The sequence below is a fragment of the Mustela erminea genome, chromosome 20 (genome assembly GCF_009829155.1).
Source record: "Mustela erminea isolate mMusErm1 chromosome 20, mMusErm1.Pri, whole genome shotgun sequence".
NCBI classification, from domain to species: domain Eukaryota; kingdom Metazoa; phylum Chordata; class Mammalia; order Carnivora; family Mustelidae; genus Mustela; species Mustela erminea.
The window spans coordinates 9,202,320-9,224,494 of record NC_045633.1 but is presented as its reverse complement, the minus strand read 5'-3'; the positions used below and the strand labels follow the sequence as shown (position 1 = coordinate 9,224,494).

The 22,175-nt window shown below is 41.4% G+C and overlaps 1 protein-coding gene across 3 annotated transcripts in view; it reads left to right on the top strand.

Annotated features, from left to right (window-relative positions):
* IQCK (IQ motif containing K) overlaps positions 1–22,175 on the top strand; it is a 118,943-nt gene that overhangs the window by 73,567 nt on the left and 23,201 nt on the right. Inside the window, exons 8-9 of one of the 3 annotated variants that reach the window (XM_032328025.1) lie at positions 12,071–12,182; positions 13,000–13,183. In XM_032328025.1, coding sequence (XP_032183916.1) covers positions 12,071–12,182; positions 13,000–13,019 — 132 coding nt within the window. In that variant the 3' untranslated portion in view covers positions 13,020–13,183. Of the gene's footprint in view, positions 1–12,070; positions 12,183–12,999; positions 13,184–22,175 lie in introns of those variants that run through there. The other 2 variants (XR_004281863.1, XM_032328024.1) reach the window with 2 other exon arrangements.

Below are 22,175 nucleotides of genomic sequence, written 5' to 3'. Positions count from 1 at the left end.
ATTTTGGAAGAAACAGCCCCCAAAATGGAAGCCTTCAGCCTCCTTGAGGACTAGACTCTGAAACTTGTTCAGCACTTTAGTTATCTTCGATTGGTCAAACCAAGTCATGAGGCTCACCTAGATTCAAAAGGGGGGTGGATAGACTCCCCCATTTAATGAGAAGAGTGGTATAATTTTCAAAAGGACAGGGTGCTTTTTGAAAAGGAAAGAGTGCTGGGATTTACTGGGGGCACAGTGCAATAGCTCTCAAACTGAAACCTATGTCAGAATTTTCTAGAAGGCATGTTAACACACGGATTGCTGGGCCCCAACTCCAGAGTAATCTGGGTCAGTAGGACTGGAATAAAGCCTAAGAACTTAACATTTCAAACTAGCTCTCAAGAGATGTTGATGGTGCTCGTTTGGGAATCACACTCTGAGAGCCACTGGTGGAGGGGTTAAGTGTTCATACTTTGGAGCAGTGCCTCTCAACCTTGACTGCACATTAGAAACATCTGGGCAGCTATAACTACATAAACGTCAGTTCCGGGTATCAGCGGTAACAAAGAGATCAAAGCATTGTGCAGTAATACCGTCTTTGGCATCGTTCACATGGCTGTAATTTATAAATCATTGGAAAGTTCATCGAATCCCTTAAATGCTTTTACAACTTAATCATTCCCTGATTATGTGGGTAAACAAGTACCAAGAAAAGTTGGATGAACTTTATCTCAACTGTCATCATTGAGCTATTGGGGGGAAATTCTGCTTTTTCCAAGTATGTACTGGGATATGACTTTATTATTAAAGGAACCTCAGTACAAAATAGGTGTGGCTTCCCGGGAGAAGGCCTTTCTGGAACTGCACTGAGGAGACTGCCCCACCAAAAAGCAGCTGTTGTTCATGAGTCATACAGATCCTGTCTCCTGACCACACACTAATAGCCTGAGCCATCCTTCTTGACTCGGATTGTCAGAATTTGCAATAATTGATGTGGCATTGTGTGAGAACTGAGACAGAAAATGTACACATGGTAAAGCAGTAGGTCTCCTAACACTGAGCTCATTCTTCACGTTCTCTGTCCTTAGAGTAGCGTTTCAAACCTTTATTGTTCTTGCTAAACATATATGTTGATTCCATGTCATACAGACTGAATCAGAATCTGCCAGGCAAGAGCCCGGAAGTTTTATTTTTAACGAGTCCCCTAAGTGATCTCAATAGCATCAGGTAAGGTTAGGGAATTAAAGCAATAATAATGTCATGTAATACATCCAGAAAGACAGAAGGAGCACTGAGGGAATCGGAGGGCTGCAGTTCTAACGCCTACTCAAGGATCAGAGCAGGGGCTGACAAACTACAGCCCGTGGACCAAATCTGGCCCTCTGTCTATTTTTCCAAATAGTTTATTGGAACACAGCTGGGCCCATTTTTAAAAAAACATTTTGTCTTTGGTTGCTTTTTTGCTTTAATGACAGCCATTGGGACAGAGACTATATGGTCCATAAAGACAAAAATAATCTGACCTTATACCCCTGGGGATAAAAATATATGTTTATAAAAAATAAAAAAATAAAAATAAATTAAAAAAATAAAATGAAAATGAAAAAAATAATAATCTGACCTTTAAAAAAAAATTGTATTGACTTTTGGATAAAAAAACATGATCTCAGACCTGGGCAAACTTAGAATTAGAACTAAAGCCAGAGAGAAAGAGAGAGGGAGAGAGAAAGGAAGGAAGGAAGAAAAAAGGAAAGAACTAAGGCTCTCAGTAACTATGAGCTCGTAATAAAAAATAAACCAACAAGGAATGGAGGCAGGGGAGTCAGTGAGCACAACCAGCTGGAAAATCTAAGGCCTCAAGAGTGGCAGTTTGAGACTATGAAATAAGTATTTTTAAGATGATTATAGAGATCTACTAAAATTTTTTTTAAAGAATATAAACCTCGCTGAAACAACGGGGCGATAAGAAAAAAAGGGATCAGATTTGAAAAAGAACTAAGTATAAGCTATAAAAATGAAAACCATTAAGTGAACAGGCTGAAGTCATGCTTCTTCAACTTCAGTAAGCATCAGGATCATCTGGAGAGTTCGTTAAAACTCAGGCTGCTGGGGGTGCCTGGGTGGCTCAGTGGGTTAAGCCTCTGCCTTCGGCTTAGGCCATGATCCCAGGGTCCTGGGATCGAGCCCCGCGTCGGGCTCTCTGCTCAGCGGGGAGCCTGCTTCCCCCTCTCTCTCTGCCTGCCTCTCTGCCTACTTGTGATCTCTGTCTGTCAAATAAATAAATTAAATCTTTAAAAAAAAAAAAAAACTCAGACTGCTGGCCCCATTCTCTCCTCAGTTCTGACTTAATAGGTGTTGTGTGAAAGCCGGGAATTTGCATGTCTAATGAGCTCCCAGGTACTGCTGATGGTGCTGATCCACGGGCCATCCTTTGGGTGTGCGTTGAGCAGCAGACAGACGCCACTGGAGGAGTAATTGCTATCCAGGGAGATCCGGGAGAAAGAAGGCAGCAGGGAGGTAGACGTGGGAAATGTGGGAAAGCAGTCGAGACAACAAGAAGGTCAAACATAAGTCTAGTAGGAATTGCAGAGGGCGACGACAGAATGAGCAGGGAGACTCTCTTGCCCAGTAGCTCTGTTTACTGGGCGAGAACATCCTAGCTAAAGAAAACACAAATCCTGAACTAGATAAATAAGGACAAAACCGCAGCAAAATGCTACCTGGTTAAACCATGGCATGCCAGAAGCAAAGAGGAAGCCTTATAGCTCTCTCGAAAGGATTGCCTATGAGGGAAAACCAAGGAGACTGATCAAGACTTCTCATCAGCAGTAGCATCCGCCAGAAAATGGTGATGTGCATCCTCTTCAAACCCTAAGGGAAAGTAACATTCAACAGAGAATTATATGCTCACCAAATTAACACTCAAGAGCAAGGGCTAAATACATTTTGAAACACATTCCTCACTGAAAGAACCACTAAATGATGTACCTGAGTTAGAAGGAAATTGAATCTACAAGGAAGGAGTGGGAGTAGAATGCAAGAAACAGTAGTGAAAGGGGAAGCTGCTAGATCCAAATATACATTGACTATTATATAATATATACATACATGGACACACATGCACATATGTTATATATGCATATAAACATATACACACATACATGTATATACATGCACATGTATATATACTGTATGTGCGTGTATACACATAGATGCATATAAACATATACACATATGTATACATATGTACACACATCACATGCATATATACATACCACACACATATACACACACCACAGTCATATACACACACCAGTGAGGGCTAAAGGACATTAAACTAAAATACTGGACAGCAATCATGAGGGTTGAGAGTGGGATGTTAAAAGTGTTCTTAAGTCCCGTAACTGCTTGAGGGGACGTTGGACAGACTCATTTTTTACTTTAAGTCGTTTATTACATTATAGCAACATAGTCAAGAAAAAGTAGAATAAGAACTAACAACGCAGTAGAAGGGAAAAATGGAATCCAAAAAATCAAATACAATAAGAAGCAGGAAAGGAAAAAAAGAAGACATAAGAATATGTAAGTAAAAAACAAGATCAGTACAAATGTATTACTGATCACAATGAATGTAAATAGAAGGAGCTTTTGTGATTTTTCAGATTAGATTAAAAAGAAATCTGCCTCTGTGTTACGGGTAATACAAAATAACCCAGAATCGTTGAAAGTAAAGAGTTGGAGAAAGATAGACAATATGACACAAATACCAACTGAAAGGAAAGTAATCTTGCATTAGGAGCATCAGATAAAATAGAGTATGAGAGAAAAAAAAAAGAACCTTTTTTAGAGATAAAGCAAGTCCTTAATGGTAAAGGAATATCTGGTATTTTCTTTTCTTTTTTTTTTTTTAAAGATTTTATTTATTTATTTGACAGAGAGAGATCACAAGTAGGCAGAGAGGCAGGCAGAGAGAGAGGAGGAAGCAGGCTCCCTGCTGAGCAGAGTGCCTGATGTGGGACTCGATCCCAGCACCCTGAGATCATGACCTGAGCCGAAGGCAGCGGCTTAACCCACTGAGCCACCCAGGCGCCCCTATCTGGTATTTTCTATTGGGTCAGACTTTTTGTAATGTTTTTTACAACACACTGAACTGAATTTACCATACGCTAATGTGATGAACACACCGTTTTAAAAAATGTTTCTCTAGAACACATTTCTACCCCTCCCTGAAAGCCCCAAGCAACTCCTAAGAGACATGCTGTCATACTACAGATGACTATCTGAAACACCTCCACAATACCAGGAAATATGTGATATCTACAGGTTTTTATAATTAGTTTCCCAACACGATAGGAACACTCATAACCACCCGAACGAGAAACTACCTTTTGTTTCATTTCACCAAAGATCTGAGAAGAAATCACAAAGCTTACTTACAGAGGGAAAATTGAATTTATGAGAGAGTTGGAAACTCTGAATATTCCATTAGGTATTTGAAAGAGAATTTGCAAACATTTATTTCCTTCATGTTGAAATCCACTTTTCTCGAGTACAAAAATCCTTCAATATAATCATGAGTGAATCAAGTCACGACAAGGATGTGATAAGAACCTTCGGAGGCAGCTCACACCGCGTTGGAGGGTCACTCTTGCTTATGTTGCTGAAGGGCTGCCTGTTGTGTTGTTTCTGCAGCATCTTTCCAGGAATTGTAATATACTGAAAGTTTTTTTCCCCAAAGCCATTAGAAAAACTCCGGGGACTCATCCAGAGAAAGTAGTCATTGCTATGTTATTGTCTGTTTTGCCAAGAAGCAAGGAAACCAACTGAGCTAAGAGGAATTCAGAAGTATAGATCTAGGAAGGGTAACTTCCAAGTCCCAGTAGTGGCCCCTCTCTTCTTTCCTGCCTGCGGTCACCATTCTACACTCCTTATACCTCTACTGGCTGAACACTGCCTAAAGTTATATAATTACAAAATCATTTATGTATTCAATCATTTGCAAACCCTTGGGAAGAGGACTCACTTCCAGTTTTATGAATCACTGGCTTTTCAGCCAGTTGGCTCCATGTCCTACTAGCAACCTCACAATGTTACTGAAGGATGCAATCTCAGAGCTGAATTCTTGTTCTTATTGCTCTTAATATTTAGGTGTGTATGTATGTATTTTAGAAGGGGGGAGGGGCAGAGAGAGACAATCTCAAGCAGACTCCACACCGAGCGTGAAGCCTGACCTGGGGTGGATCCCACAGCCCGCGATTATGACCTGAGCTGATATCAAGAGTCGGGTGCTCAACCAACTGAGCCACCCCTTACTATTTTATTAGTTGAATTAAGAAATTGCTAACACAGGGGTGCCTGGGTGGCTCAGTGAGTTAAAGCCTCTGCCTTCAGCAAGTCATGATCCCAGGGTCCTGGGATTGAGCCCCACATCGGGCTCTCTGCTCAGCAGGAAGCCTGCTTCCTCCTCTCTCCTCTCTCTCTGCCTGCCTCTCTGCCTATTTGTGATCTCTGTCTGTCAAATAAATAAATAAAATCTTAAAAAAAAAAAAAAGAAATTGCTAACACAGTGAGGGCTTGTTATGGACCGGATAATATCTCATCTTGTTTTTAAAACACCAACGCAGTGAGAGAAATATCTATACTATTCCCATTTTACAGATGAGGAAATCAAGGCTTAGAGAGTTTAAGTAACTTGCTCCAGGTTCCTTAGCTTGTTATATGAAGAGCTGAGATTCAACTTCAGGCTTTCTGATCCAAAGTTGGCTCTCTTAACCAATACGGTACCCTGTTGGCTTTCATCAGAATAATAGATAATTAGGAGATTTTGATTGGTTCACGGGCATCTTTTAAGAAATTCACATCTAAATAATGGAGTTTTCTTTCTGGACTTACCCCGAAGTCAAGTACACAATAATGTATATAACTCAGTGTGCCTATCTTGGAAAACAGATGGACTCCATGTGGTGATTTAAAGAAGTAAAAATAGGAAGCCACTCATCAGGGAGGCTTTTTTTTTTTCTTTTTTTTGTAAAGCAATGAAATTGTTTATGTGTTAAACATTACACTGCACTCTACGGTATTTGCTGATTGGCACAACCGCTGCTGTTTAAATTGATTCTGTAATCATGACCATAATGACCGGGATTAGCCCAGTTCAATGAGTGCATGCTTTCCCCAGGGCTCACAAAAGCCTTCTCTAGGGATCGAGGCTTTCCTGGTAATGAGAAGTTAACTAACAAGGCTGCCGTACTCCACTTTGGTAAACAGCAAATGAAGGAAATCAAGAAAAAAAGATGAAGGGTCTCTGGCCAGACAGAGGAAAATCACCCTACACTGATCAGCAGAACCCTGAGAACAACTGTAGGCTTCCAGAATGATGAAGGAAATGGGCGTTGCTGTTTGTTGAATATTTAGGTGATTGAGTGTTCAAAGGATTGTAGAAAAATTCATCAGATATTCTTAAGTTAAAGAACTCTTATTTTGCCTTTCAGCAGCCTGTTACTTAAAATTGAAACGCTTGTATTCCTGAATCAATATATGTTCATTGTAATCCAAAACAATCTGTCCAGAAAAATACCGAGTAAAAAGTGAAAGCCTCCTCCCCCATTTTACTTCCTCCCTAAAGGAACCCACACTCTGTGTGTCCATCCAAACTTTAAGAATACATCAGTTATGGAAGGAAAACTTCCAAACTGATTTTATGAGGCCAGCATTACCTTGATCCCAAAAACCATACAAAGGCCCCATCAAAAAAGAGAATTACAGACCAATATTGTTGATGAACACAGATATGAAAATTCTCACCAAAATACTAGCCAATAGGATCCAACAGTACATTAAGAGGATTATTTACCACGACCAAACAGGATTTATTCCAGGGCTGCACGGTTGGTTCAACATCCGCAAATCAATCAGTGTAATACAATACATTAATAAAAGAAAGAATAAGAACCATATGATACTCTCAATAGATGCTGAAAATCATTTAAGTACATCATCCTTTCTTGCTCAAAACTTTTCAAAGTGTAGGGATAGAGGGTACACACCTCAATATCATCAAAGCCATCTATGAAAAACCCACAGCGAATATCATTCTCAGTGGAGAAAAACTGAGAGCTTTTCCGCTAAGGTCAGGAATACAGCAGGGATGTCCTTTATCACCACTGCTATTCAACATAGTACTAGAAGTCCTAGCCTCAGTAATCAGACAACAAATAGAAATTAAAGGCATCCAAATTGGCAAAGAAGAAATCAAACTATCACTCTTTGTAGATAATATGATACTTCACATGGAAAACCCAAAAGACTCCACTCCAAATCTGCTAGAACTTGTACAGGAATTCAGTAAAGTGTCAGGCTATAAAATGAGTGCACAGAAATCAGTTGCATTTCTATACACCAACAACAAGGCAGAAGAAAGAGAAATTAAGAAGTCAATCCCTTTTACAATTGCACCCAAACCCATAAGATACCTAGGAATAAACCTAACCAAGGAGGCAAAGAATCTGTACTCAGAAAACTATAAGTACTCATGAAAGAAATGGAGGAAGACACAAAGAAATGGAAAAATGGTCCATGCTCTTGGGTTGGAAGAACAAATATTGTGAAAATGTCTATGCTACCTACATATAGATACAAATTTTTGTCTACAAATACAAATCTTTGTCTACATGGATAGACAAAACAATCTACATGTTTAATGCAATCCCTATCAAAATCCCATCCATTTTTTTTTTCAAAGAAATGGAACAAATAATCCTAAAATTTATATGGAACCAGAAAAGACCTCGAATAGCAAGAAAGCTTGCTAAAAAGAAAGCCAAAGTTGGTGACATCACAATTGCATACTTTAAGCTCTATTACAAAGCTGTCATCATCAAGACAGTATGGTACCGGCACAAAAACAGATGACACACAGATCAATGGGACAGAATAGAGAGCCCAGAAATAGACCCACAACTCAATGGTCAACTAATCTTCGACAAAGCTGGAAAGAATGTCCAATGGAAAAAAGACAGTCTCTTCAACAAATGCTGTTGGGAAAATTGGACAGCCACATGTAGTAAAATGAAACTAGACAATTTCCTTACACCACACACAAAAATAGACTCAAAATGGATGAAGGACCTCAATGTGAGAAAGGAATCCATCAAAATCCTTGAGGGGAACACAGGCAATAACCTCTTTGACCTCAGCCACAACAACTCCTTTCTAGAAACATCACCAAAGGCAAGGCAAGCAAGGGCAAAAATGAACTATTGGGACTTCATCAAGATAAAATACTTTTGGACAGCAAAGGAAACAGTCAACAAAACCAAAAGACAACTGACAGAATGGGAGAGGATATTCACAAATGACATATCAGATAAAGGGCTAGTATCCAAAATCTATAAACAACTTATCAAACTCAACACCCAAAGAACAAATAATCCAATCAAGAAATTGGCAGAGGACATAACAGACATTTCTGCAAAGAAGACATCCAGATGGCCAACAGACACTTGAAAAATTGCTCAACATCACTTGGCATCAGGGAAATACAAATCAAAACTATAGTGAGATACCACCTCATACCAGTCAGAATGGATAAAATTAACCAGTCAGGAAACGACAGATGCTGGCGAGGATGCAGAGAAAGGGGAACCCTCCTACACTGTTGGTGGGAATGCAAGCTGGTGCAGCCACTCTGGAAAACAGCATGGAGGTTCCTCAAAAAGTTGAAAACAGAGCTGCCCTATAACCTAGCAATTACACTACTGGGTATTTACCCTAAAGATACAAATGTAGGGATCCAAAGGGGCACGTGCACCCAAATGTTTATAGCAACAATGTCCACAATAGCCAAACTATGGAAAGAACCTAGATGTCCATCAATAGATGAACGGATAAAGAAGATGTGGTATATATATATACAATGGAATACTATGCAGCCATCAAACGAAATGAAATCTTGTCATTTGCAACAACATGTATGGAACCAGAGGGTATCATGCTGAGCGAAATAACTCAATCAGAGAAGGACAATTATATGATCTCCCTGATATGGGGGATTTGGGGGGCAATGTGGGGGGTATAGGTAGGGAGGGAAGGGGTGAGGCAGTATGGGATGAGGGGCCATGGGAGGCTCTTGGTCTCACAGGGCAGGCTGGGGGTTGCGGGGGTGGGGGGTGTGGAGGGTGGGGTTGTGGATGTTGTGTGGGGGGGTGTTGTGGTGAGTGCTGTAGGGTGTGTGGGCCTGACGATTCGCAGACCTGTGCCCCGGGGCTGGTAGTACATTGTATGTTGGTGGAAAGTAAAAAATCTTTTTAAAAAAGTTATGCTATAGGGGGGCATGGGGGGCTTAGTCATTTAGTGTCTGCTTTTGGTTCAGGTCATGATCCCAGGGTCCTGGGATGGAGCCCTGCATCGGGCTCCCTGCTCAGCGAGAAGCCTGTTTCTCCCTCTCCCACTCCTGCTGCTTGTGTTCCCACTCTTGCTGTCTCTCTCTCTTTGTCAAATAAATAAAATCTTTAAAAAAAAAAATAGAATACATCAGTTATGCAGAAAGAATTTGACTGTAAGAAAATATTGTCAATTTGCTTGATTATAATTAGTGTTAACTTTTCTTTAGTGATTCAGAAGATCCTTCACATTTATTATCCTTAAGGGTATCAGTTGTCACAGTGCAGAAATGTGGGGATTTCTGTGTGCTTGGACCCAGATAAATTGAAGCTGGTAGGAAAGATGTGGATAATCCCTTTTTTGCTGCCCAAGAGGCTTTGGGCTTGCTCAATCCACAGAACAGAGATGTTGAAGGTGTCTAATCTTTTGAACACAAGACTTTCTAAAACAGTAAAAACATTGCATTGTAATTTAAAAGACTTAGGGGATTACCTTATATTCTATGACATTAATAGTGGGGCATTTTACTCTCTGAAATTTACATAACATTATACTGGTATATAACATATACAAAGTATATACAAAGTACTTGATATGTATAAACACACACAATATACATATTATATATATACATATTATATACATATACTATATATATGCACACAATATATACATATATGGTCCTTTGTATGTGTGATTTTAAAAATATATATTTATAGATAAATTGTATATTTTCTTTTTTGTTAAACAAGTGTAGTTGTCATTTATAAGTTCAGCAGGAAACTACAGTCCATCTTTTTTATTTTGGAAAAAAAATCACTTGAGTAGTTTTTATTTTTTTAAGATTTTATTTACTTATTTGATAGAGAGAGAGAGCAAGTAGGCAGAGAGGCAGGCAGAGATGGGGTGGGGAAGCAAGCTCCTCGCTGAGCAGAGAGCCTAATGCAGGGCTTGATCCCAGGACCCTGAGATCAGGACCTGAGCCAAAGGCAGAGGATTAACCCACTGAACCACCCAGGTGCCACTTGAGTAGTTTTCTTAAGACAACCAAGGCACCCTATGCCCTGGGAGAGGAAGTAATAGGAAGGAATTTATTTTTCTTGAATCTGATAAGGTCATCTCTCCAAATGCCTCTTAGTGAGAAGAGCTCTGGTGCATGGTATCAATTCACATAAAGAACCCACGCACTTTCTAGAAGGGAAAGGGATTGCGATCACCCCAAACCCAACATTGCCCCCCACAAGTTTCCTAGTTATAAAAAGCCATGGAAGGACCCTTCTAGAGGACAACAGGGTTTTTCAAAAATGAATCCAAGAAGCTTGGATCCCAGTGATCAGAGCAGGAGGTCTTAAGATCCAGTGCTGGTCTGAAACATCAGGAGGCAGGGACCTGGCTTTATGACATGATCACAATAAGCAGAAATGGACCACCGTTACACTCTACCCACCTTTCCTCCATGGCTAACTCTAGCTTATGCTTCAAAACTCAGCCCAGGGATCATCTCCTCCATGAAGTGTTTGCTGACCACTCCAGGCTGAGTTCAGTTCCTCCTCTGCATTCCCTTCTACTCATCAGTATCCTTGTTGATCTTATTCCTGAATACTCTGTGTTTCCTACTAGATTCTCAGCCCCTCAAGGGCAGCTGAAACAGTCTGCCTATATTTCAACCTCAACACCATTTCCTAGCTCTGCAGCTCAGCAGGCTGCCTAAACTGAGTTTCTTCATCTGTAAAATGGGCATAATCATTCTTGTCTTATTGGGTGTTTTGATGGTAAAATTTGTAAAACACTGAAACAATGCCTGGAACCTAAGTGCACATAAGTATGAGCTATGAAAGAATAAAATAAAACTTAATTCAAATTATCATCAATAGTCTCTTTATTGACAATGTCTAGCACAAAGCCCAGTATGCAGTAGGTGCTCAGTTGGTGTTAAACGGAACAGTGATTAATACATTGTCTGTGATTCTTCTAGAACCAATACAGTAGCCACCAGTTATATGCGATCATTGAGCACTTGAAATGTGTCTAGCCCAAACTGAGGTGTGCTGTAACTGTAAAATACAGTAGATGTTGAGGACTTAGTATGGAAAACAGAGAGTAAATTATCTCATAAATAATTTTTGTATTGCTTACATGTCAAAATAATATTTTGGACCTTTGAGGTTAAATAAAATATATTCTTAAAAATAATCTCACTGGGGCGCCTGGGTGGCTCAGTGGTTAAGCCTCTGCCTTCGGCTCAGGTCATGGTCTCAGGGTCCTGGGATCGAGCCCCACATCGGACTCTCTGCTGCGCAGAGCCTGCTTCCCTTTCTCTCTCTACCTGCCTCTCTGCCTATTTGTAATCTCTGTCTGTCAAATAAATAAATAAAATATTAAAAAAAATAATCTCACCAGCTCGTTTTTACTTTTTTAAAATGAAACTGCTAGGAAATTTTAAATTTCACATGTGGCCCCATTATATTTCTATTAGACAGCACAGGTCAAGAATGTTTTCAACCTACCACTATTATAGCAAATCCTCATACAACCTCATTTACACTCAACTATTACATAACCTGTAGGAGTTCAGGTAAACAGAACACTGATTCACTTGGAATCCAGAGTATATCCAATTAGTTTGTAAATGATTTTCTATGCAGAGTTAACAAGCTAATGTATAGACGTATTTTTGAAAAGGAACCAAAGCTTTGTGGGCATTTTCCAGGTTCGGTGCGATCCTGAGATTCAAGAGTTGCGTCAGTGGCAGAAGAAACTGCGCGAAGACAAGCACATTCGCCAGCGAGTCAAGATTTTCTGGGCCAAACAAGAACAGAAAGGTCAGTTGTTTGAGTCACAGTCTTTAGTTTGTTTAGGAAAAGACGGAGTCGAAAGATTGGAGGGGGAGGAGTCAAGATGGCGGAGAAGTGGCAGGCTGAGGAGAAGACTGAGTTCGTAGCCCAGGCTCGAAAAGGAAGCCCTCTGAGTCCTTGTCAGGTCCTTGTCTCTGCAGGGAACTCACTTTGTGTGTGGGTTGGGGGAGTGACTGCAGATTAGGATTCTGCTCTGGAATGACAGAGGTGATGTGACATAATTTACAAGGCCATTCTCCTCACTCAGGGACAAACTCAGTGTCATCTTGTGTCTGCAAGTCGTTTTGCTTAAGCTGTAAGTCATCAAGGGTAACCCCTCATTTTGGAAGCACAGTGTCCATCAGTGTCATGGGTGGTTATCTTTTTTAAGTTGTTGATTGTGTGTCTGAACTGAAATGATGCATCATGCTTGTCCTCTCTCTCTTTGTGAGAAACTAAACGTGCACGCGTCCATGTACAGACACACACAGAAATAGAAAGAATAACAAGGACTCGTCTCCCGTCATATGCAGATGTCACCATTTTGTCCTATTTGCTTCCCACACTCTTTATTATAAAACTTTAAGTTACTACACATTTATGATAGGAAAATTAGAAAATCAACAGCCAAAAAAAGGGGAAAAAACAGAAATCCCACCACTGTTACTATTTTGGTGTATATCCTGCTGTACTTTTTCCGGTGCAAACAGGTACAAATAGATATCCGTACATATTTTATTAAAGACTGGATTTTACATTGTTAACTTCTGTCCCATGATCTACCTTGTCACTTGAACGTACTCAGAACATCATTATGGCCAATGACCAGAGAGTAGCATCGTGAAGTTTAACGGTTGTGTGGTATGGATTTAGCATCATTTATTCAAGCAACAACACGGAAGGAGATTCATGATATATTATCAAGTGGAAAAGAATCACAGAACCATCGGTTTTTATCCATATTACAAGTATATATGTGTAGGGGCACTTGGATGGCTCAGTTGTTGAGCGTCTGCCTTCAGCTCAGGTCATGATCTCAGGGTTCTGGGATCGAGCCCCGCATTGGGCTCTTTGGGGGATCCCTCAGTGGGGAGCCTGCTTCCCCCTCTCCTCCCGCTCCTGCTCTCTCTCGCTGTCTCTCTCTGTCAAATCAAATCGTGGGGGGGGGGGGGGAATTGTATACGTGGAAACATGGAGGTGTCTGAACGGCCTGGAAGGATACATTGATGATGGTCACCTTTAGGATTTGGACAAGGGAGGAAGAGGTGCACTATTGGAATCTTTTAAATAATTCATTGTACCTTAGAATTTATGAAAAATAAACCTTCGCACCTCAGCAGGCTATACGCCATCCATGCTTGGAGCCCTGTCACCTCCCCATGCTTCCCTGTACCTGTCCCCCATCACTAGGCTACAGCCCTTCCAGACTTTTCTGTTCTTGTCATATGCCAGTGCCCACCCCCCCCACACCACCTTGGGGGTCTGTGCTTTCTATTTTCTTTCTGTCAAATCACTCATCCCTAGCTGCTTCTCATCTTCTAGGCCTGGGCATTACCTCCTCAAGGGACCTTCCCCTGGGACCAGGAGCCAGTCTATGAACAACCTCAGCATGACGGTGTCTAAACAAAGTCTTCCTCTTCTCCCCAGAAACCATCTTCAACCCTATTTTTTCAAACCTCTCTTCCCAATCCCTTCAGTGGCATATGGGGGGGATTCCGTGTTTTTTCAGTATGTTCTAATTTCAGAAAGCCCAGTCTAGTTTAAAATTTCAATCTCAGATCCAGTTTGATGCTTGCCCAACCTCATCTGCCCTCCATCCATGGGGATGGGGTGGGGGAAAGAAGTGTTGGGTCTTGCACACTTCTATCCTTGCCTCTCCCAGACCCCTTTCTGCTGCGGTGGGATGGGTGGAAGGAGGGAGACACAGGGTCATCCCTCTCTCCACTGTCTGTTGTCGTCCTCCTGTGGCCGCTGCTGCTTCTCTGGCTAAGGCTACCACTCCTGTCCTGTGGGCAGGCATCTCCACGCTGACTCTCCGACTCCTGTATCTCATATGATTCTTCCTGGAGGTGAAACAGTAGGCGGCAGAACACCTCTGTGGGGATCTGGTTCTGTCTCTGCCTCTTCCACCACCACTTCGGGTTCCACCTCTACCAGTCTACTCCGAGTCTTTTGCTTTTGGGGTCTCCTTACCCAGTGGCCAGCCCTCTTGGTCAGAGCATTAGGAAAATAGTTCAGGTTACCTCTCACTGTCCACCTGACGCACAGGAAACCAATGGTGGACACACAGACTTCTCCATGGCCTCCTGCTCTCCACCCCAGTGTGTCTACCCAGATCACATCCAACCTCCTCAGATAGGCATAGAGGAATGATCTAGATGTAAGTCTACCTTTAAAGCAGATATTTAACCAAATAATGGGACACCCCCCAATCTTTTTGAGTTGTTCTCTTGGATTTTCCCTCCCTTGCTTTAGGGCTTAGGTTTGGGGAAGCACCCATTTTAGTCTAAGAGAGGAGAGGGGCACCTGGCTGGTTCAGTGGGTTAAGGCCTCTGCCTTCGGCTCAGGTCATGATCTCAGGGTTCTGGGATGGAGCCCCACATCGGGCTCTCTGCTCAGCAGGAAGCCTGCTTCCTCCTCTCTCTCTGCCTGCCTCTCTGCCTACTTGTAATCTCTGTCAAATAAATTAATAAATTTTTTTTTTAAAAAATCAGTACTTGCTAACACCATTGAGTGAAACTTTGATGAGGAATATGATATTTAGAGTCTTGAAATATCCCTCTACAAAGTAGTCATTAAACAAAAGGAAAAATATTAACTTTGCATTAGAGCAACCTGGCAGACCCAGTGTTCAAAATTAGTGTCCCCAGTATTGGAACAAGCTGACGTAACGTACCTTCTGGTGTGATGTACAAGACGGACACTCATCACCTATGCTTGTCCACTCCTCCTGTCAAAACGCATAACTTGAATCGAATCATGGGGAAACACTGGACAAACCCAAGTTGAAAGACACGCACCGGAATAACTGATTTGGACTCTTAAAAAATGCCGGTGTCAAGAAAGACCAAGATTAAAGAAGAACCAAGGGGACGTGACAGCTAAACACAACATAGGATCTTAGATTGGATCCTGGATGGGGAAAAAAATTCTAAGAAAGACACTATTGAGACAATCAGCAAACTTTGAATAGAGGCTTTATATAAATGACTACATAGCACTATCAAATTTCCTCATTTTAAAAAATATTTCATTTATTTATTTGTTTATTTGAGAGAGAGGGACAGAGAGGGCACAAGCAGGGGGAATTGCACAGGGAGAGGGAGAAGCAGGCTCCCCGCTGAACAGGGAGCCCAATGTGGAGCTCCATCCCAGGACCCTGAGATCGTGACCTGAGCCGAAGGTAGACGCTTAACCAACTGAGCCACGTAGGCGCCCCAAAAACAAAATCTTTAAAGAAAAAGAAAAGAAACCACCTCATTCTTAAGATACATGCTGAAGGCTTTAGGGATCAATGATGTATACACCATTGCTGTTATACATGTTGATGTACACATATCAAGTATGATATGTAACTTAACCTCTAATGATTCAGAAAAAAAGAATGTGTAACACACATGTGTACATGTGTACACACAGAAACCAGTAACGTAAATAAGGCACAGGGCAAACTACTGGTGAACTTGGGGATTGTGTGGATGATTTTTGCAACTTTTCTGTAAATTCAAAATTATTTCAAAATTGTAATTCAAAAATTACCAGTTCCTCACTGCCACAGCTTCTGACCTGATGGTTTTGGGATGAGCCTCAGGCATCTGTTAACGTTAATTTTCCGGGTTCTCCTGGTCAGCCAGGGTTGATACCCTAAGGAGGCACTGGCTCTGCACTTGTTTTGTGCTCTCTTTAAAATGTGGAGGCCTCCCAAATTAAAATAAAATAAAATAACAAAATAAAATAGAGCAATTCATTAAAAAAAAAAAAAAGTAAATAAATGAAATGTGGAATCCTCTAAGCCTGCACGGCCTGAGCCCCAGGCAAGAGAAGTCCATCTGTTATTTGTTTACTTGGCAGTTATGTGTTTTCCTTATTAAAGTATAAGCTTCCTGAGGACAAAGACCTGTCCTCGGACAGTGCCCGGCACAAACTGAGCACCGAATAAATATTGGCTGAATGAGCAAGTGAGTGAGTAAATAGATGAGCAGAACAGTCCAGTCCTGAGGTTTAGGTGAGCCTGCCTGCAGACTATGCCGGAAAGGGGCAGGAGTTGGGGGGGTGGACCTCCAAGTAAGAGTTCATCACACTGGCGGTGTTAAAGCCTCCTTAACGGATTAACCCTTGCTAACCCTTGAGCTGTGACTGGCAGGCTCGTATGCGCCTCTCTGCCACGCACAACTGCTGTTTCATTTCACTTCAAAATTGGAAGACGATCAAGGCTGTAATCAGTTTAAAGGTCAGGGAAAGTGCAGCGTGCCTATTTATTTCTGTGGTTTCTTATTCTTTTGAGCTGATTTGCTGTCGGTTGACAGATTGATTTGGCTTGCTGTGGAGCGGGAAGAGCAGCCGGGCTGTGATGTGTGTCTGTCGTCCAGCCGCGGGGCAACTGCGGAGTGAGAGCCTTCGCATCTCGGCCACCTGCTGCTCGGACCCTGGCAGGCTTTGCAGGGCTCCAGAAGGAGCGGTCCTTTCCAAACAAGGGGAGCTCCAGGAGATGCCCCAGTGGGAACTCATAGATAAATTTCCCATTTACAGTAAGACTGTGAAATGGCCTTCAGGTGAAAAAGCCCGTTCTAAACACTGTCCCCAGAGCTGTAGTCAGCTAAGCAGGAAGTCGGTACAGTGCAGCGGGGAAAGGACTGGGTTTTGAAATGATGTACTTACCCCTGATGTACTCAACTTCATTAAGCCTCAGTTGTCCCATGTAAAAACTGGACTAATGATAGAACCTGCCTCCTATGGTGGTTGTTAAAGGTTTAAGAGATGATCTTTAGAACAAGTCCTGGCACATTGTTCCAACAAATGCTGGTTATTGTCATGATCAGTATTATTAAAATATCGGTGTGCTTTTAAACAACCTTGTTGCTTTCCTCCACTAAATTCTAAGTTCCATGGGGTTCCATGAGAGGACTGTGCTTGTCTTCTTCAGCGTGTTGCCCCCCACCCCAGCCTAGCACAGGGCCTGGCACAGGGCATGCAGTCTTCATGCACATGGTGAGTGGAACTGTGGGCTTCATTTTACAGATGAATTAGTAGAGGCCCAAGGAGGTCGAGGGACTTGCCCAAGGTCACACAGCCAGAGGAGGGCCCAGGTGTTCCCTTTTCCTGTCCAGTGTTCTGACATACTGGGGAGAGACACGGAGAGAGAAAATGCTCCCTTGGGTTCTGCTGTCAGACCCAAACCTCTCAGGAATCCTACCGAACATGACACACGCTTGTCCTATTTCTTATGACCTAGGCCTTGGGTTCTTGCTGTTTCTGTTGCCTGGAGCCCCTAAGTAGGGGCTGAGTTGCTAGGAACAGGGTATAACATGCCCACCGAAGGAAATTTTTCCCTTCAAGTGTCGCTGAGCTGAATCATTTTCTTACACTGGGGCACTACCAAGTTACTTCCTGTTTTAAACCTTGTGAATTTGGGTAATGTGAAAGTTTAGAAAATAATCTGCCCCCCTAGCCAAAGTGACACTGTAATTAGACCCTGAAGCCCTCTGATAAAGCAATTAATGTTAAACACATGCTAGTTCTCCTTTAGACTTGCAGTAAGGAAAAAAATGGAATAATTGCAAATAAAAAGGTTTTTCAACTTTATAAAAAAAAAACCCACAAACTAATCTGTGTACAGATCCAACAAACAAACGTAATATATTTTTTTGAGTGGATGCCATTTTATCCATATTGTGTTCTGGTATTTATAGTATGAATAAATTTTGCCAAGTTCATTTCTTGGAGCAACCTTGGTGCAGACAGGAGGTCTGAGGGAGAGCAGAGTCAGCTGTCAGGGTAGAGTCGTGGTCATATATAGCTCGTCTCACGTTACACTGAGTCAGAGGCCCTCCCAAACAGGATTTTCTTCTAGGACAGAAATGGTGTGAGGTTATCCTCGAGTCTCTATCCATCGGGACAGTTGCTGGAATTATTTTAAAATGTGTGACAAGAATTGCAGCCAATATAATTCCAGACAAGATGCCTAAGTCATTTTTGAGATATTGTCAAAAATCCCTTCTCAATTAATAGCGCATTTTTAGCTTCGTATACTTAGTAATTGTTTTCAAATGTGCCTTGTAATTGGATGGCCATATTTTATTTGGAAATCCAGTATGAGTAGGAAGAAAGAAGCCATAGAAATTGTTCCTACAACATCAGGTTACATTTTCCTGAGTGTGTATTCTTTATGTAAATGTAAATACTCTTTAAATGGCTTTATCACTTCTCGTTGATATTTTAAAGAAAGGAATGGAGGAGGTTGACCTGTCAAAGGGAATCGATTATTTACTTTTGTTTGCTTACCTGTTTATTCCCGACCTCATTCCAAGAGTGCCTCACAGTATCTTACAGAAATTTGTATAATATAACATTTTTAGATAAATGTGGTAATTGGGTTGGGGAACAATTAAAAGTCAAGAAAAAGTTAAGCCACAAAATGCAGTAAGCAAAATACTTACTCCAAGCCCTATACTTGTAAAAGATTTTGTAGAGATAAAACAAAGAGGGAAATAGGATCTGTTACATAATTCACAGTGACTGTAAGAAAAAAAGACAAGCTAGTTGTTCAGGAAACAACTGGGCCCTTCCCTAACACATTATACAACATGAATAATAACCTCGAAAATGTTCCTATAAGTAGAAATACGGCTCTGAGCTTCCTAGAAGCCACAACAATGAAGAAAATAGGATCATTGTATTGTTTGATTGTGTCTTCAAGAGAAAAACTTTCTTGGAAGCACATTTATTCCTGGAACTGAGATTTTTTTTCCTTTACTAAGAGGACACTGGGAAAAGACAAAGCCCAAGGTGAGGGTCAGGTAGAAACCAGAGAAATTTATTTTTCTGACTTTAAATATAGTATTTTAAGTTTAGATTGCAGTGACAAATCTTAACTGTTAAGATTGAGTTTTAAGGACAGTCTCAAAGTAAGTATCTCATCTTGGCCATACCACATGGGTATGACGTTAGGATACCCCTGGAACTTCGTTCTTAGAGCAGAGAAGGATGTCTGAAACTAAGAAGTAGCTGTAGTTTATTGGGCACATAGCATGTGCCAGACACTGTACTAAGCACTTTAAGTTTCCATGTACTCCTCACTGGATAGGGGAGGTTTGGAGATGGGGGAGGCTGAGTCCCTAGTCCAAAGGCTGCAGGATCTATGAACATGTTTCTGGGAGACATTTCCATTAGAGCAGGAAGCCAGGGCTAAGTGGATAAGGATGAAGATGTTCTTTGTCCTTCCTTCCAAATACCCTGCCCAGCTACTGATGAGGAACAGGAAGGGTTCCACTACCAGAGAGGATAGCCTAGCGGGGTGCAGAGAACACTAGCTTGTGGCTCAGGAGGGGGATTCCGGCATTAGCTGTAGCCTGTTGTGACTAACAAATATAATCTATCACATAACAATGATACATGGTAAAATAACCAGTCGCTTATTTTCCAGAGACAGTTACTATTGAGTGGGTCTACCCTTCGGGTTTCTTCCTCTATCTACACATGTGGAACCGTATTATATACCCTGTACCGCAACATGTTTTTTTTTCCTTTACTTGGAAGGAAACTTTTCATGCCAAAAGTTCTAATACCAATTCCAATGTGTTGGGGGAGGGCGGTTTCTATACCACTAGGAAGTGATTCTCCGACACCAGCTGAGTTGGAGAATTCAACTCAATTCTGACATGTATTGACCCAGAGAAAGCATCAGACCCCACAGGTTAAGGGCTCTGTCATGTAGGACCACCACCACCTCCACTTCAGACAGTCCCAAGCCCAGGTTTTTACCTGTGCTTCTGACTGACCAGCACAGCTTGGAGTTTCCCTATTTGTTGGGTTCAATTAATTTGCTGGGGCAGCTCTCAGAACTCAGGAAACTAGTTTACTCACTAGATTACTGATTTATTACAGAGGATGTATTAAGGGAAATGAATCAGCAGCCAGATGGAGAGATAAAAGAGAGAGGGAGGTCCCCAACAAAGGAGCTTCTGTCCTCACAGAGTTTGGGGCTTGGCATGGTAGTACCTGGAATTATTGTGGCATCCCCATCTGGAAGTCTCTGAACCCTGTCCTACGGGTTTGTGTGGCTACTTCTTTGGATAGACACATTTGATGAAATCATTGGCCACTGGTGATTGATTCAGCCTCCAGCATCTTTCCCTTTCCTAGAGGTCAGGGGAATGGGACTAAAAGTTCCTTAACTTTTTAATAACATAGTTGGTTTTCCCGGCCACCAGCCATCCTTGGGTGGGTCTGAAAGCCACTTATTAACATAACAAAAGACACCTTTTGGTCTTCCTCCTCACTTGGGAAATTCCAAGAGTTTTTAGGAGCTCTATGCCAGAAATGCAGACGAAGACAAATACATATTTCTTAATATAAGTCATAATATCACACATGCCAATATATATAGATCTGTCTCATTATTTTTTTGTGGGTCCATAAAAATGATAAACCTGTACCATACTTTTTTTAAAGCCAGTCCCTATAAATAGATATTTAACTTGTATTATGAACAATGCTTCCATGGATGTTTTTGTAGATTTATTCTTGCTTTCTTATAGAAGTATTTTTATAGGATATAGTCATAAGAATGAAATTCCCGGTTCAAAGGACATGCATATATTAAGTTTAGACTGTGATCGCTGCATTGTCATTCAAAACTGTTGCATCAATTTGCCCTTAAGGCCACCAACCCACTTTGTAACTTTTTTTTTTTTTTTTAAGATTTTATTTATTTATTTGTCAGAGAGAGAGTGAGCGAGAGCGAGCATAGGCAGACAGAGTGGAAGGCAGAGTCAGAGGGAGAAGCAGGCTCCCTGCGGAGGGCAAGGAGCCCGATGTGGGACTCGATCCCAGGATGCTGGGATCATGACCTGAGCCGAAGGCAGCTGCTTAACCAACTGAGCCACCCAGGCGTCCCCACTTTGTAACTTTTGATGGGTGATGTAATCTTTGTGTTTCATTTTCCCTACTTGTAACATGAGAATAATTATGCCTCGGGAATAATTTGAAATGGAGTCATCACTTTGGTAATACCATGGCTCTTTATTTACTTATTTTTTTGATACCATGGCTCTTTAAGAAGAAATATATCAATAACACTAAGGTGTCACTTTCATCTTAATTTTTCCTCTTAAATCTCCTCAAACCTTAGCTCCTTCTGCATTTGAACCTGCAAAAGAAATAAAACTTTGATTAAAAGAAACTAGTGACTCCATGCCGTGATATTACGTTCATCGGTTCTATTTTTAAGACTCACCGGCAGCTGGATATGTTTGGATAACATCAATTTTCATATGTATTTTTTCATTAAAAATTTGTAAAAGTCTGTACAGCTAGGACATGCCTTCTATTGAAATGCTTAAAGTCGTGGCACCTGGGTGACTCATTGGGTTAAAGCCTCTGCCCTTGGCTCAGGTCATGATCCCAGCCTTGACCCCCGAGTCAGGCTCTCTGCTTAGTGGGGAGCCTGCTTCCTCCTCTCTCTCTGCCTGCCTGCCTCTCTGCCTACTTGTGATCTCTGTCTGTTAAATAAATAAATAAATTTTTAAAAAAAGAAAGAAAGAAATGCTCAAAGATCCCCTACTATTCTGCTGAAATTAAAAAAGTAAAGTAACAAATGATTTCCTTTTTTTAAATGGTCCGCCCCGCAAGTTCAAGATCCCAAATTTAAGTATATGTAAATGGATTCCTCCAACTTCTGTAGCTTTGTTCCTTCATCTGATTATCCAGTATTCTTCTTTGCAGTTCTATAGATGCAGAATGCCTTGGTAAGATCTAGATAAA